This window comes from Pteropus alecto, unplaced genomic scaffold, assembly GCF_000325575.1.
Source record: "Pteropus alecto unplaced genomic scaffold, ASM32557v1 scaffold53, whole genome shotgun sequence".
NCBI lineage: Eukaryota > Metazoa > Chordata > Mammalia > Chiroptera > Pteropodidae > Pteropus > Pteropus alecto.
Window position 1 is genome coordinate 2,169,787 of NW_006434366.1, and position 16,711 is coordinate 2,186,497.

At 49.9% G+C, this 16,711-nt stretch overlaps 1 protein-coding gene across 3 annotated transcripts in view; it reads left to right on the top strand.

Moving 5' to 3' along the window:
• Positions 1 to 16,711, top strand: part of RAD54L2 (RAD54 like 2) — a 54,163-nt gene that overhangs the window by 29,543 nt on the left and 7,909 nt on the right. The window contains exons 2-17 of one of the 3 annotated variants that reach the window (XM_025044839.1): positions 990 to 1,191; positions 2,120 to 2,259; positions 2,721 to 2,837; positions 3,362 to 3,588; positions 4,298 to 4,480; positions 4,611 to 4,744; positions 5,926 to 6,122; positions 7,175 to 7,517; positions 8,180 to 8,357; positions 9,573 to 9,824; positions 10,028 to 10,146; positions 11,327 to 11,484; positions 13,208 to 13,307; positions 14,083 to 14,288; positions 14,710 to 14,882; positions 15,385 to 15,581. In XM_025044839.1, the coding sequence (XP_024900607.1) occupies positions 990 to 1,191; positions 2,120 to 2,259; positions 2,721 to 2,837; positions 3,362 to 3,588; positions 4,298 to 4,480; positions 4,611 to 4,744; positions 5,926 to 6,122; positions 7,175 to 7,517; positions 8,180 to 8,357; positions 9,573 to 9,824; positions 10,028 to 10,146; positions 11,327 to 11,484; positions 13,208 to 13,307; positions 14,083 to 14,288; positions 14,710 to 14,882; positions 15,385 to 15,581 (2,926 nt within the window). Of the gene's footprint in view, positions 1 to 989; positions 1,192 to 2,119; positions 2,260 to 2,720; positions 2,838 to 2,905; positions 3,038 to 3,361; positions 3,589 to 4,297; positions 4,481 to 4,610; positions 4,745 to 5,925; positions 6,123 to 7,174; positions 7,518 to 8,179; positions 8,358 to 9,572; positions 9,825 to 10,027; positions 10,147 to 11,326; positions 11,485 to 13,207; positions 13,308 to 14,082; positions 14,289 to 14,709; positions 14,883 to 15,384; positions 15,582 to 16,711 lie in introns of those variants that run through there. The other 2 variants (XM_025044840.1, XM_025044841.1) reach the window with 2 other exon arrangements.

The following is a 16,711-nucleotide window of genomic DNA, read 5'->3' on the forward strand; positions in this document are numbered from 1 at the left end:
TCTTCTTTATCCAGTTGTCTGTCACGGGTCACTTAGGTGGCTTCCATAGCTCAGCTATTTTAAATAATGCTGCAGCGAACATGGTGATACATATATCTCTTCAAATTAGTGTTTTGGATTTCTTTGGATAAATACCCAGGAGTAGGTATGGTAGTTTCATATGGTAGTCCGAATTTTGGTTTTTTGAATAACCTCTGTACTGTTTTCCATAGTGGCTGTACCAATTTGAAATCCTCCCAGCAGCACACGAGGGTTCCCTTTTCTCCACGTCCTCACCGACACTTGTTTGTTGATTTATTGATGATGACCATTCTGACAGGTGTGAGGCTATATCTCATTGTGGTTTTAACTTGCATTTCTCTGATGATTAGTGATATCGAGCATCTTTTTATATGTGTATTGGCCATCTGTATGTCCTCTTCGGAGAAATGTCTCTCCAGGTCCTCTGCCCATTTTTTAATCAGATTGTTTAGAAAACAAACTCCTTGAAGGGAAGGAGTCCTATATAAAATATTCCTTGAAATATCTAGGACAGTGACTGCCATGTTTTAAGCCCTCGTTAAATGATTGCTGAATTAAACGAGTGAACACTTCAAGGCACTGAAAGGAGGAGTTGCCTCCCTGTTGGCGGATGAGACTTGCTTAGAGTCATACAAGTGAGTGTGAGCTGTATTTGGAACCCAGCGGTCCCTTTCTGAGCAGTCCAAGGCCATGAGGCCTCCTTACTCTGATCGCAGTGCTAAATTATAGCAGGAGTGATGGCTCTCAGTTTCCGTGAGCCTCTGGTAAGTCCTCGCAACAGCTCTGAAGCGTGGGCATCCCTTTGTCTCGTTTTACAGACAAGTCTGTTGAGGTTCTGAGTTATGTAAGTAACTTGCCTTAGATGACCAGCTAACAAGTTGCTGAGTTAAGGTTTGAACCCAGATGTGTCTGGCGTCAAAACCCGGTGAAAGTTGGTCCCTGGCACCTCTTTCCCGTTGTCTTTTCAGACCCATCCCTGGAGGACATGTGTGGCACTGAGTGCGCCCAGCTGGGGGAAGATGGGCAGCGGCCACCACGGTGCACTTCAACTACCTCATCTCAGTCTGAGCCTTCAGAACAGCTTAGGCGCCACCAAGGCAAGAGCCTAGCCTCCGAGGACCCCAAAAAGAAGAGAGCTCAGAAGCCCTCGCACATGAGGAGGAACATACGGTGAGCCGTGCTCCGGGGAGGAGGGGCACGGAGGGAGCAGAGCTCTCGCCTTCGTCCGAGGCGGTCAGTAGCAGAGGCCTGGTCTGAGCAGGGAAGCCCTCTCTCCCGAGGAGAGGGGTGGAAGCCGTGTGCCCCAGTGAACAGTGATGGCGCAGCGCAGGACCCCGGGGCCGGGCCGTCGGAGGGTGCGGGCGGGTGTGGGTGGCACTCGAGCACTGCCGGGGACGTAGGGTGCTCTGGGTGGGCTCCGTTGCTTCCTTTATTTTCTCCTGATGTCTCAAAACAAGAGGAGATAAAAGAAGCTGAGTTCTGCTCTTCTTAGACCTCAGCTTCGGCTGGCAGGGGACTGTCTGGTCCAAGGAAGGGCTTCCTCCTTGAGCTAAGAAATCAGCAGATGCGAACATCCTTAGCGACTCAGTTCCCCAGCAACCCCTCCGTCTGCCAGACGGCAGTTTCGCTGTTGGCAGGAGATAAACGATGTGTTTCTCTCCCCTACCCTCATCTTTTTTTTTTCTTAAACATAATGATGACTTTAAATTATTTCTCTAAGTTGAGGAAATAAGGATGTATAGTTATCCATAATCCTACTTTGCCAGTTACCAACTCAGTTTTTGAATACTGCTTTTCAGCTTTATGAATCACATGTTGCTGTACTTTACTCTTGGTCCGTTACGCGCAGAGATGCGTCGGCAGGGGCATCTGTCAGGAAGTTAAATAATATGAAAACTATATAAGCCCAGAACCACCTGAGCCTTGAAGTCCCCCTCTTTTTTTTTTCTAATTTGCTCATTGTGTGGATTTAGCGGGACCGATATGGCTTCTCCCACCTCAGTAATCTGAGCTCGGCAGTGATGATTTCCCGCCGTTGCTTGACATTTCATTGCCCGCATCTCAAGCGAGCCCGGGCGCGCTCTCATTTAACGTTTAGGAAGCTGCTCCGGGAGGATCAGTTGGAGCCAGTTACCAAAGCAGCACAGCAGGAAGAGCTGGAAAGAAGGAAACGCCTGGAGCAGCAGAGGAAGGACTACGCAGCCCCCATTCCCGCCGTCCCTTTGGAGTTTCTTCCCGGTGAGCAGCAGCGGTGGCAGGAAAGGCCCTGTGCTGCGGGGCGGGGTGGAGGTGCTCGGCCAGCACTGTGGTCAAGGACACATCTGCAAGAAGGTCGTGACCTCTCAGGAATCCTTGCGAGTCATTCAGCTTCTGAGAGCACACAATCAGAGGAATCTCATTTTAAAAGTTAAGATGGATAAAAACGTACTTTTCAAATTGATCTTATTTAGATTTTTTTCCCGCTTAACTGTGGATCTTAACATGCCAAGGGATCGGGACCTTTAGAGGTCAGGTGGATGTGAGGAGAAGAGGGAATTTGGAAAGAAAGCTGAGGCTTTTGAGAAGCCCTCTACTTCTCTCCTCGGGGGACAGTGACGGTGAAAGCAACAAAGGAGGCGGGGGGGGGGGGGAATCCTTCTGGGAAATAACGTTTGAGCTACTTGTGATTTTGACATTCTCTTCCACCTTCCTTTCCATAGAGGAAATTGTCTTAAGAGCAAACGATGGTCCCCAACTGCCTCCTCGAGTCTTGGCCCAGGAAGTCATTTGTTTGGACAGTAGCAGTGGCAGCGAGGATGAAAAAAGCAGTCGCGATGGTAAGATCGAGCCGGAGGTGCCCTTTCTTGCTCCTGACCTGAGCTTGTGATTTTGACATTCTCTTCCACCTTCCTTTCCATAGAGGAAATTGTCTTAAGAGCAAACGATGGTCCCCAACTGCCTCCTCGAGTCTTGGCCCAGGAAGTCATTTGTTTGGACAGTAGCAGTGGCAGCGAGGATGAAAAAAGCAGTCGCGATGGTAAGATCGAGCCGGAGGTGCCCTTTCTTGCTCCTGACCCAAAGTTCACCCTGAGAGATTAGCTGCACCTCTGAGCAGAGGAGAGTCAGTCCTTCCTTGTTCACTTTGAAGTCTGACTGACTAATCTCCCTGAGTCGTCGTGGTAAATGTAAGTTTCTCTCTTGTCTTAACTTGAAGCTGGAAGAGAGAAATAATAAAAATCGAAATTTTTATGAGGGACGACAGTTCTGCCTTTGTTTCCGTGATCTTTTGCTGTAACAACGGGCAGTAAATTACCTCTGCCCCTTGGGTTTTGTTTGTGTTTTGTTTTGTTGGCTGTCTCAGAGGTGATCGAACTGAGCTCCGGGGAGGAGGACACTCTGCACATTGTGGACAGCAGTGAGTCCGTCAGTGAGGACGATGAGGAAGAGGAGAAGGGTGGCACCCATGTGAATGACGTCTTAAACCAGCGCGATGCCCTGGGCCGGGTCCTCGTCAACCTGAACCACCCTCCGGAGGAGGAGAATGTCTTCCTGGCCCCGCAGCTGGCACGGGCGGTGAAACCTCATCAGGTACAGCTGATCTCGACGCCTCTTCGTTTCCTTTCAGCATCCTTGCTGTGGACATCGCTGGCTGGTGGTCCTTGGCATCACGGCCTCTGAAGTACTTGTTTGGTACCACGAGCGGCTATTGGAAAGGCCTGGTCCATCTTCCTAGCAGTTGATGCTTCAGGATTCCTGCCAAATGGGAAGGCACAAACCTCAGGGTTGCCTTATCATGTAGAATGTGCTGGATCTCTTGGCTTAATAATCTCGAGCCTCCTGTGAGATCTGCAAGACTGACTGAGACGCTCTCTGGAGAGCAGGGCTTTGGTTAGGAAGTAGTTAGGAGCAGAGTAGTTTGTGCTGCCCAGAGCCTGGAACCAGGACCGTGAGTGGAAGTTCCATAAAGGCAAAGGTCACTCACCATGAGAGCTCTCATAGTCAGAACTGCTGCTCGTGGAATGGGCAGCCAAGGGCAGCCAGGCCAGGCTGAGTGAAAAACCCTGTCAGGAATTTGGCACTACCAATTCTTGCCTGGCATGGGCCACTGTACCAGGTGAATGTTCTTCTGTGTTTTGTCCAAGACCATCATCAGCCAATAGACTGTAGCCGTCCACACCAGCTGTCTGATGTAGTACTTGCTCATTTACATAATTTTAATTAATTCCAAAGTAAGTAAAACTGGAGCACTGGCCTTTGCCAGCCCTTCTGACATTTGTCTTTGTGTGTCCCTTGTCAGATCGGCGGGATCCGGTTCTTGTATGATAACCTGGTTGAGTCTCTGGAGAGGTTTAAGACCAGTAGTGGCTTTGGCTGTATCCTGGCCCACAGCATGGGTCTGGGGAAAACTTTGCAAGTGATCTCCTTCGTCGACGTCCTCTTCCGCCACACGCCAGCCAAAACTGTCCTTGCCATTGTGCCGGTAAGAGTTTGGGAAGGCACCCCTTAGTCACTCCTCTGAAGAAATGCCTTACTGGGCACTAAAAAGCTGGATGAGCTCAACTCTGGGCTAGTTCCTTAAAACTGTCTTTTTGGACTTGGCTCTCTGACAGGTTAATACTCTTCAGAATTGGCTGGCAGAGTTCAACATGTGGCTCCCAGCTCCTGAAGCCCTTCCAGCTGACAACAAGCCTGAGGAAATCCAGCCTCGGTTCTTTAAAGTCCACATCTTGAATGATGAGCACAAGTAGGTGGCCTGCCCTCTCCTTCGTGCCCATTCCCTTTAGACTTCTCCCCGGGACCCGGGGTCAGGGCAGTCTGTTTGGGTGTGTGTCCTGCCCTCTCAGATTCCTTGGGTTTCTTGATGTGTCCCTCGCGCTCTCTCTGCTGCTCATCTTTTCTCTACCTACCTTTTCAGTAAAGTCAGAGTTACGTAGCCTGGGAAACTTCTTGTGTTGTGCTTGAGGATGCTTTTATATCCTGAAAAATCTGTGTGCATGGTCACATTTTCCACGTGTACAGTAGTAAAATTCCACATGATGAAATGAAACTTTCCATTTTTTATCGTTTCTCCTGTTACCTTTCTCATCAGTTCTCCAGTTCCTTCTTTTAAGCACCAATCTATCGTTGACCTTTAATGGTACAACTTCTAAGCTCCGAAAGGTGCAAACCCTTTTTTGTTTTAGATTTAAATAAAATTATTTATATTCCCACTCCATGGAGTTAACCCGATTTCCAAAAATCTAAAGCTGTTTCTTGATCCAAGCCAGCCATCCGTGTTCTCCCCTTGTTGACGGGGTGCTGGGAAGGCAGACTTTCTTTTCCGTAGAGGCTGTCTTTTGTGACGTTTGGTCATGCTCATCAAAATTAGGGGACTGTGAGTGGCCTCACAGTGACTGACCAGCTGCTCTTTCTTAGATTTCAGGACTGTTAGTTCACATGCAGTTAATGAAATATAGCCAGGGCTCAGTTTTTAGGAGTGAGGGGACTGTGCTGAGTGTCATCTTGTCTCCGCTGCTAACTCTTTGCTACTACCTGTCCTGGGCTCTTTATTCCCTGGAGCCTGAGCAGGTGAAATGCAGAATGTTGCCCTTGCTTTTAGTACCTTGTATTTACTATGGGAATAGCTTGAAATCCTCTCTCAAATATAGACTTGTAGTCATGCACATACATCCAAGGGGGTTGTCGCTTTTGCTTGCCTGGTGCTATTGAATTTCTGTTTTTGCTGTTTAACCATCAGTGACCCAGTCCATCTTCAGTGCAGTTAGCATCTCCAGGAGGCTGGGACAGTCCTTGGGCAGCTGGCCAGTGCTGTGATGCTGCCATGTGAAGTCTGTGGCCGCAGGAGTCAGCGCGGCTGGGACCGTGAGGAGCTCATCTCCGGGAGCGGTGGACGCGATAACGTGTTCTCTCTGTTCACTCTTGCAGGACAACGGCAGCCCGTGCTAAAGTGATGGCTGATTGGGTGTCAGAGGGTGGGGTGCTGCTGATGGGGTACGAAATGTACAGACTCCTCACCCTGAAGAAATCCTTTGCCACAGGTAGACCGAAGAAAACCAAGAAACGTTCTCACCCGGTCATCATTGATCTGGATGAGGAAGACCGACAGCAGGAGTTTCGAAGAGGTGGGCAGCCTACCCTGGGAATGCTCTTAGCGGTGTCTCGGGACAAAAAGTGGTGTCTGCAGTAGCACCTGCCACAGGTGAAGCATTATCGATGTGAGTTGTGTTGTGTTGTAGCGGAAATCCCGGTCCCCAAGATAGGTGGGGTGACCTCTGGCTCTCAGAGGTCCTGCTCTCTCTGCAGGCCGTGGACTTCTGGTTAGGCCACGCCACAGACTGGCTCTGAGGAGACGGCCCTGCCCTTCTGGCCCCGTTTCTCCCTCGGAACAGTTGGGAGAGTAACTGAGGGATGTTCTGAGACAGCCTGAAGAAAATGTTTATAAAATAAGTCACTGAGCTACAGAGTAATAATAATATTGTTTGTGACTTTGTAAAAAAAAAAATTATCCCGGTTTTTTTAGTGAAAGCCATTCCTCTCGTAGTTCTGCTCCCTTTTCTAAGGGGCCTTTGCCTATTTGGGAGAGTATTTTTAGGGTTCAGAGGCTGTTGCATTTTATAGTTCTCTTCACCTGTGAGGTTATGTTTGTTTTAGGTTTCTGTTACAAAGCTGGGAAGAACTTGCCTTTTAGCAATGACTGGCAGGTCACTCCAGGAAGTCCTTGTCCTTTAGCTAGCTCCCACTAGCCAGCCCTCTGCTGGCATCAAGATGTGACTGACAGTGGCAAGAGCCACCCGAAGTGTCTGGATTATTGCTGTCTCATCCAGGCTCATTTTTAATCCTAGGCTGGTGCCGTGTAGAGTCATGTTGAATGCCGCCCAGTTGCTATTAACCCCAGGAATGCAAGTCAGTTTTACTCTTAGACTAAAAGGGAAAAAATAAGGAGAAGAAAGAGGGAAGAGATACTTACTTCAAGAGTCAACAGGCCAGGCTAACGTGTCCCTCCAAACGCGCAGGAGCCTGAATGGCTGGCTCCCTTTTACCAACGGGGGCTGACTCTTGCTTTCCTGCTTCCTTCATTTCTTCCTTCTCCTCCAGGGTACACCCCTACTTCTCATATTGTTGACTAAGACCAGGTCCTGTCACCCTCTGACTCCGGATCCTCTTCCCTCCCCAGAGTTTGAGAAGGCCTTGTGCCGCCCTGGCCCTGATGTGGTCATCTGTGATGAGGGACACCGCATCAAAAACTGCCAGGCCAGCACCTCGCAGGCCCTGAAGAGCATTCGCTCTCGTCGTCGGGTGGTGCTGACCGGGTACCCACTTCAGAACAACCTCATCGAGTACTGGTGCATGGTGGACTTTGTGCGCCCGGACTTCCTCGGCACCCGGCAGGAGTTCAGCAACATGTTCGAGCGCCCCATCCTGAATGGGCAGTGTATCGACAGCACGCCTCAGGACGTCCGCCTCATGCGGTACCGCAGCCACGTGCTGCACAGCCTGCTGGAGGGCTTCGTGCAGAGGTGAGCCAGCCTCCGCCTCATTCCCAAGTCCTCGGAGGGCCCTGGTGTACAGAGCCTGTACACCCTGACGGGAGGCACCACCGCGGGAGGGACCACCCTTCCACCTCGGGCCATAGTGAAACTTCCCTTTTTGTCAGGAGCGTTTCCTGTATAGCTAGCAGAGGACAGATACTGTTTCAGTCCTCCGACTGTTTGGCCTGGAAGTGCTTCTCTCAAAACTTAATCTGTAGTTACTAGGGATACCTGCTTTACCTGCTGAGAAGCAAGGGAGAGCTTGGGCTCTGCTGACTGGGGCGAAAGTATGGAAGTGGCGGCTCTCAGGGGCCTGGCCTCGCCGTATCAGCTTCTCAGTACATGTAGCTTAGGCTCCATGTGTTTCCTTGTTGCGATGGCATACGTGGAGAAAGCTTAGAGAAGCAGCCCCGGATGGGAGTAAGAACATGGAATTCCCCTGGGCCAGGCCACTCTGCCTCTTGCTTTAGTTTTCATCCTTAAAGTGAGTTTCCTCTTGGTGGTCGCTGCAGCAGCCCTCATTGCAAGGCTGCTGTGAATGTGGAGATCCTCAAGAAGGGGGCGTGGCAGAAATGCAGGGTCCTGTTTTCACCGTGCACTCACCCCTGCTGGCCCCACTGCCTTGTCGATTCTGACCTCTGCCTTCGTAGGAGAGGCCACACTGTGCTGAAGATTCATCTCCCTGCCAAGGAAGAAAATGTGATCCTGGTGCGGCTCTCCAGGATCCAGCGAGATCTGTACACGCAGTTCATGGACCGCTTCCGAGACTGTGGTAGCAGCGGCTGGCTGGGGCTGAACCCCCTCAAGGCTTTCTGTGTGTGCTGCAAGGTGTGTTGAGGCCCCAGAGAATCACGAGATAACAGACTAGGATGCACAGGGCCCAAGGGAGTCCTTGATAAAGGAAGATTAAATCAGAGGGGCCGCCTCGGTGCCCTGCATCGGAGGCCTGGGGGCTCCAAGGAGGGATGTGTTGGCTGAGTTTGCACGGTTCCTAGGGATGCCAGGCATAGACGGTGATGCTCACGGGGTCCCTCGTGGTTGTGCAACTCACCTGCGCAACTCGTTATACCAAACTTGAAGAATCACTTCCTTTCTCACTGATGATTTTACTCAGAAAAAGGGAGTGATGGTGGAACATTGTGGGGCAGCGTTTTCGACTGCTAGCATGATCAGGATTCGAAACCTACGTAGCTCAGTCAAATTAGTAGGGGTTCCTTCCTTTGGATTCTGTGTTTAATCAGACTGAGACCTCTTTTATCCCGATAATGCGCCAAATGGTTTGGGGGCATCAAGGCCCAGGCATCTTGAGCACTAAGCCTCGTGAGCAGGTTGGCAAACCCTGACTTGTCTGTGACCTGGCCAAGCGCTTTCTGTTGCCTCACGAGGGACCTTTTCTTTGGCAGCTCTCGGCCAACCCATTGGGCATTATTCCCGATTGACTTACTGTTTTAATAAGTCAGCCGAAGGTGTGTGTCTGGGGACAGATGGAGTTTCCAAATATTTCTCTCGTAACTACATCCTAGAGACCAGGGCCAGGAATCTAAAGCAGACATGCTCTGTGAGGACGATGCTATGCTAGTGCACTCTTCCTCCCCGCCCCCTTCCCCCTCCCCGGGAATCTCAACTCCTGCCAGGAATAGTCCCCGAAATGACCTATGGTTGGTCATCTAAAAGCCAGCCACATTCGTCCACAGGAGAGAGCGGTTTTGTTTCATACGTTAGTGAACTGTAGCCACCCAGCGAATAGGAGCATGCTTGCTGAATAAGAATAAGAGCACAGGCTTGTGACACGTGCCGGCGTCCTGGCATGTCCCTGGTGTGAACTCTCCCATCCATGCGTCATGGCAGTCAGAGTCGGTTAGCGAAAACGAACGTGCAGGCTCTTTGACTCTGAGGGGGTTGGGGACACTTTACTCTTTGGTCGATGGTGCGTGCTGGTGCTGTGGGAGGTGTGCGTGTGTCAAGGGCAAGCTTCCAGACTCCCTGGGACACCGTTACATGGTCGTCTGCCCCATGCCACCTCTCTTCTAACTTGAACCTCAGATCTGGAATCACCCCGACGTGCTGTATGAAGCCCTTCAGAAGGAGAGCCTGGCCAACGAGCAGGACCTGGATGTGGAAGAGCTTGGCTCAGCGGGAACGAGTGCCCGCTGCCCATCGCAGGGGACAAAAGTCAAGGGCGAGGACAGTGCCTTGGCCTCCTCGATAGGAGAGGCAACCAATAGCAGGTTCCTACAAGGGGTCGGCTTCAACCCTTTCCAGGAGCGAGGCAACAACATTGTCACGTACGAATGGGTGAGTCAGGCAGTGCTCCGTGGACATCGCACCGCTGGGAGGGACCGGCGTGGGGCCCACGCGGGAGCGGGTGGGGGTGCCCAGTGCAGCACACTGCCAAGGTCCGTGCGGGGAACTCCAGGGCCTGCCCATGAGGGCGACAGTTCTATTTCTGGTGATCTGGCCGTGGGCCTGCTTCAAGCTCCCTCACTTCTCTCCTGCAGGCCAAGGACCTTCTGACTAATTACCAGACTGGAGTCCTAGAGAACTCGCCCAAGATGGTACTGCTATTCCACCTGATCGAGGAAAGTGTGAAGCTTGGGGACAAGATCCTCGTGTTCAGGTAGGAAGAGAAATCCTGAGTGATGCTATGTGTCTCTGGTAAGAGTGACTCAGCCCCCGCAGAGCGAGACTGTCTGGGGTCACACCGGCCCCCTTTTCTCTCTGCATGCTTCTGCAACCCAGTGCTTCTTGGGAGGACCTTGCCTTTTGTCTCTTTCTTGGAGTTTTTTTTTTTTTTTTTGTCCAATGCAGTTTCTCTGCAGAGAACAATTTAAAACCCGAGGCTAACATTGCAGATTGTAGACTAATCCTTCAAGTTGTGGCCCAGGCCAGATGTGGCTAGTGGCCTGTTTTTGTACAGCCTGAGAGCTGATTTTTACATTTTAAAAGGATTTTTTCAAAAGAAAAAGGGAAAGAAGATGCAGTAGAGACTGTATGTGGTCTGCAAAGCCTGAAAATATTTACTGCCTGGCCCTTTACAGAAAATATTTGCTGACCCCTGGTCTTGCTTCTTTCCCTCCTGGCCTTTTTTTTTTTTTTTTTTTAAATAGTTAAACTTTGTATGTAAGGCCAGCTAAGTCATGTGATTTGTTCCAGAGTCACATTCTCAGTTTGGCCAGAGCTTTGAGTCCCATCAGACTTGACTCCTCAAGAAAACAGACATAAAGTAGCTCGCTTTTCCTTTGTTCTGACTAGATTATGCTTCACTGAGTGCTAAGCAGGAGCCTGGCTTGGGAGCTTCGGAGTGAGTGTTCCCATGTGTGACACGCTCTGAGAGGACAGCAGTGGCTCTAACTTGGGGAGAGCCTGCTGGTTCTGTGGATCACTTCAGAAGAGACTGGCTATGCATAACTTGGAAGGAGCCGGTGCTTCTTTGCCCCCGTGAGACCCCTGATCTTGCCCGTGGCCTGTAGTTGGATCTGATGTGTACTCGTGCCCTGTTGCTTTCTCATGCTGATGTTATTCGTTATTACGCACTGAGCTAAACCCCAGAATTTCCCAGCAGAGGAAGTCATAGGGCAGAGTTTTTTAGTGGGATGGTGGTAATAAGTGTGTGGCTGACTCTGCTCCCGTGATGAGCTGGGGGTGTATCCTCGGTGGTTGTCGGTGAGGTCCCCTCTTACAGGGGTGTAGGTGGTGGGAGCTCCCGCCGTCAGAGGGCTCCACGTGACTGTGGGCCTGTTAGTGAACGAGGTACCCTTGGGTCTGGGAGCCTCTGAGTCAAATGTTGTTCCTTTCAGCCAAAGCCTTTCCACGTTGGCTCTCATCGAGGAGTTCCTGGGGAAACGAGAAGTGCCCCCTCCACCTGGTGCCGAGGGGCAGGGAGTACAGAAGTGGGTGCGGAATGTCAGCTACTTCCGTGAGTTCATTGCTGCTTTGTTCCCGGAGCCTTGGCAAGGTCTGCTCAAGGCTTCCTTTTCTCTCTCTCTTCTCTATTCTAATCTCCATCAGATGCATAGGACTGTGGTTAGCCAGGAGCAGGGAGATACTGGGGGCGAGCACTATCTCGGGGAGGCCCTGGGCTGCAGGCTGGATGCTTAGGTGAGTCAGGGGGAGCGCAGAGAAGTAAAAAGCCTAGGCCTTGTCTTCGTCTGAGACGTGACAAGTCGAGGACAAAGGGTCCCTGATCATTTGCCCTCACGGGTTCTAGGGAGGACATAATCATCATGGTGGGGATGGTTGAAGACGACCCTCCCTGGAGGAGACGGGCCTTGCACTAGACTCCAAAAAATGGGGAGACTTTGAAGTTACAGAACTAGGGGGGCCCAAAGGTCATTCTAGGATGAAGTAACAGAGTGAACACAAGCCGAGGTCATGTATTCTCTATGGGGAAGATAGCATCCATAAAGGGTGAAAATTGGTTCTTTAGGGGATGAAAAAAATTTTAACTTTTGAAGTATAAGGTACAAATATGCGTATAGTAAATAAACATACTATATATCTGTGATATTAAAATTACATGGGCGGGGGCATGGTAATTGGTAAAAAATGTATTAAAAGGTACCTTAAGGGGTGGTAATGAAAAAAAAGGTTGAGAAATATTGACCTCAGGCACTTACTGGCCAGATACTGACATTTGGGCCAGATAATTCTGCTGGGGGAGGGGGGCAGGGGGGACAGGCATGCACATCCTAGCACGTTTAGCAGCATGGTCTCTGCTCACTAGATGGCAGTAGCATCCACTCAGATTATAACCACCAAAAATGTCTCCAGGCATTGCCAAATGCCTCCTGTGGGTGGAGGGTGGAGAAATCACCCTTGTTGAGAAGCACTGAAGGAAAGAGTTAGGGAAATGGGGGTTCGGGGGGTGGTGAGGAACCCCGCAGCACAGGGTCTGGCCTGGAGCCCTGCGTTGACTATAGGCTTGCCCAGTGAGTCAGTGCTGAGCCGTGCTTGGAACTCGTGGGAACTCGGGTTGGAAAGGCAGGTTGCAGGGCTGACTGAGAGCCGTAACACCGGACAATTAAACCGATGCTTCCTACAGCTGTGGTGATTAGTTCTCCATGTGGTATTCACACCCTTTTCTCTGCTTTCCCAGAGGTGACCAGCAAGCCCCCCTCACTTATTTGTGTTTCCTCTTCACTAAAGGTTATCTTTTCTCCTTTGAGCTTCCCCCTTTTTATGCAGATGTCCCATCTCACAGCTCCGTATTATTCATTTTATGTTTCCTTATAGCAAGTTCTTAGCCTTAGGAGCTTGATAATAATGCAGATTCCTGGTGGAGGAACATCGTTCATATCAAAACACAAGCCTCTTGGTCCTCCTGCTCTCATTGGGACTGAGGCAGAGAGGTCACCTGAGCCAGTGTCGACCGAGCTTATACATTTAGGGGGGTTCTTATGCACTCTAAAGTCTAGAAACCTTGGCCTTAGAATTGACCCAAGATACTAAAGGAAGAAACATAATTTATGATCCTCGTTGCACATAAGAATCCCCTGGGGGTATTTTAAAATGATAGATGCCTGGGTTTCATGGTGGACCCCTGGAATGCCCAGGCGGTAGAATCTGAGCACTGTGGGGTGTGTGTATGTGTTTGGGTTTTAAAACACCTTCACCCAGTGATTTGGCTGTGCACCCCTGTCCCCGTCTCTCCATTTCTTGTGGTTTTCCTTCTGCTCTAGGGCTGGATGGTAGCACCCCTGCCTTTGAGAGGGAGCGGCTCATTAATCAGTTCAATGATCCCAGCAACCTCACCACCTGGCTGTTCCTTCTCTCCACAAGGTGAGTGGATCTGGGGAGGGGAGGTCAGAGGGCTATGGGTTGTGGCCAGGGTGATTGGCCACATGGGCTGGTACCCCAAGGCTCATCTGATTTCTGTTAGAAGAGATCTGCTCAGGTTTGTGGCTTGCTTTCGAGGTGAGAGAGAGGACATCAAAAGGAGGTCGTGTTAGAAGGGCAGTCGTGACATCGTCATTAAGTTCTTTGAGACATTCGTTAGCAGTGGTCATAATTAGCTTTTCTCTCAGGAGTGTTCTGAGGCTTAGACGATGTGATGAATGTGAAGGTGTTTTAAGAAGCAGAAAGTGCAGTATAACTGTACACGGCTGAAAGTGCAGTATAACTATACACGGCACTGTTTGTCTCATGCCAAGCAGCCTGACGTCTCTGCTGCCTCCCGCTATCAGAATGCCCTTGATAGAGTATGAGCCAGTCATTCTCCTAAGCTTAGACTAAGTGCACCAGAAACATCTGTATGCAGGTGTTTCTCTTCACCAGGTGACATCACTCTGGGGCCAGGGCGCAGGGCCCTTACTCGTTATGGAGGGTGGAGAGTGGGCTTTCTCAGCGGGTGGGCACCCCCATGTCAGACGTTTAGGGCCTACTTTTCAGTGTTTGAGGACATCTGCTATTCATCATCAGGACAGCAGACTCTTCCAGTACGTTGTGCTTGGGACAAAGAGCATGATGTGAGGGAAGGAGTCACAGAAGGTAAAACCAATTTGAAAGCCATCCTTAGAACTAAAGGCTCCATGATTGTCGGCTTGTGTTTTTAAAGGGCCGGGTGCTTGGGCGTGAATCTGATCGGTGCCAACCGCGTGGTGGTGTTTGATGCTTCCTGGAACCCTTGCCATGACGCTCAGGCAGTGTGTCGGGTGTATCGTTATGGCCAGAAAAAGCCCTGTCACATCTACCGCCTTGTGGCTGATTTCACCCTCGAAAAGAAGATCTATGACCGTCAGATTTCCAAGCAGGGCATGTCAGGTGGGCCATCTTTCAGGCTCGGAAGAGGCACATTTATACAGGCTGCCATCCTTCTGTGTCAAGCGGGGAGCGGAAGGGCAGGATATGGGGACACAGATAGGCTTTCAGTCATAGAAAGCCAGCCGTTCCTCCCATCTCGTTCTGGTTCAAATTATTGCTTCAGAGGGATTTGACCTCAGCTTGTTGAAGGTGGGTTTGATGATGAGAGCTGAGCTAGTTATGCAGGTTTCTCTTAAATTTCCATTTCACCAGGACCTCAAGCATGGTCTTTGACTTTCAGATGTGGAATGGCCTAACGTGGTTTAGATATTAGTGACAATAATGCTACCTACAACCTCTCTTTTCCCTGCTGATCTTTGTAGCTGTGCCTTTGCAGTCTTCCTTGCCACGTGCCGATTTTCTCCACGTCTTCTTCTTCTAGATCGGGTGGTAGATGATCTCAATCCAATGCTGAATTTTACCCGGAAGGAGGTTGAGAACCTACTGCACTTTGTTGAGAAGGAGCCAGCCCCCCAAGCATCCTTGAACGTAAAGGGGATCAAGGAGCCAGTCTTACAACTTGCCTGTCTGAAGTACCCTCACCTCATCACCAAGGTAAGAACCTGGTATGCATGTAATGCCGAGTGTGTCCGTTTCCAGCAAGGGAGCCTTGTCTGGCAAGCTTGTTTTCATCATCCGAACTTTTGTTTCATGCAGGCAACACGAATTCAAGTGGTTCTTCTTCCCCGCATGCAGTGCCCATCCCCATCCCTAGTCTGGTCCTACCAGTGCTAAGGTCAGCCATGTGGAATAATTTGGCCAGTGTTTTTTCCTAGCAAGAAGAAGGATGGCAAGTTCTAAAAATGTAGTCTGTTACTTCTCTGAACTCTCCCATCCTTTTGATGTGGAAGGCAGCCTTAGATTGTCTAAAGCCAACGCTGGGTTAGAGTTGTGAGTTACACTCTTGAGAAAAAGACCGTCAACCTGCCTGTGGATCTGCTCTTTGCTATTGCTGGAGACAGCCAGCCCTGTCTCAGTTTCAAAATAAGGCTCACTGTGTATCAGCCATGTTAGCACAAAGACTGGTAATTAAATCAACATCCTCCTGTGTCCCCAGGAGCCTTTTGAGCATGAGTCATTGCTCCTTAACCGAAAGGATCACAAGCTGACCAAGGCGGAGAAAAAAGCAGCGAAGAAAAGCTATGAGGAAGACAAACGCACATCAGTCCCCTACACCCGCCCGTCATATGCGCAGTATTATCCCGCCAGCGACCAGAGCCTGACCAGCATCCCCGCCTTCAGTCAGAGAAACTGGTGAGTCGCCGAAAGGCGGGGAAGCTGTGCTGCTGTGCCAGGCCCGGACCTTTCCACTGGTTTGTGTTTGAAGCAGAGGGAGAGACCACAACTTGCTCTTTGTGGCTGAGAACTGACAGGTGCTGCTCCTGAATGAGGTGCCGAAGCCATTCAGCGGCCCTGGCGTTTAAATGGCTCTGGCTGAGGACTGAGCTCCTGGCCTTGTGAATCAGGAGAGGCCTTTTAGATTCCCGGGAAGTGCAGCTTCCTAAAACAGAGAGGCCCAGCTCTCCTGCACAGCTGCCTCATATCCATAGCATCTTTTTCTTAGACCTTGCTTAGCAATGAGGTTCAAGGATGAAGGCCAGGTCTCCGTGAGTCTTGGATTGTGGTCAGTGGATTCTTCTGCTCCTACTAGGATTGCATTCCGTGGCTGTGCTACGATCCTGAAGGAAAAATATTTTTCTTGACTACAACTTCTAGAACTGTTCAGAATATGAACAGGATAAAAGCCAGTTGCTAAGGGAGAGAGGGCTTTTTATAAGAAATTATGGAACAATTATCTATAGTCTTTTTTTTTTTTTTTCCCCATTTTAAAGCAAGGTGCCTCAGAGCCCGCACCACAATTAGCTGCTTGATTGGTGGTTTGCATTTTTAAATTGTTTGATTATCTCGAATTAAAGATAATTATTTTATTTGAGTGGGATAGATTTAAAACTTTTTCTTAAGAAGAGTCCATGTAAAAAAAAAAAAACTTGCCAAATGAGGTTCTAAAGGAATTAAATAAAACCATGTAAGATTTTATATAAGACTCTAATTTTTGATGAGTAAATTTGCTAATTTTAATGTACAAGATGCGTTCGAGTAGAAAGTCACACTTTCAAAGCCTTTACACTTTATTTCTGTCATTTTCCAAGATGCTATTGCCTGGGAGTGTTCTCCTCTCTTGTCTTCCACCCGTTGTTCTCTTTTCTGGGCTTTTCCATGTAACAGCAGAAATGGACTAAGCCTAAACCCAGTGGGAGAAAGCCATGTGGTGTCCAGGGAAGGGGGTGTGTGACAGACGGTCTGGGCCGTGAAGAGATGTTAGCTCCTTTTCTGGCCCAGCTCCAGCCCTGTGGGAGGCGGCAGACTCTCAGAGCATTTAATGA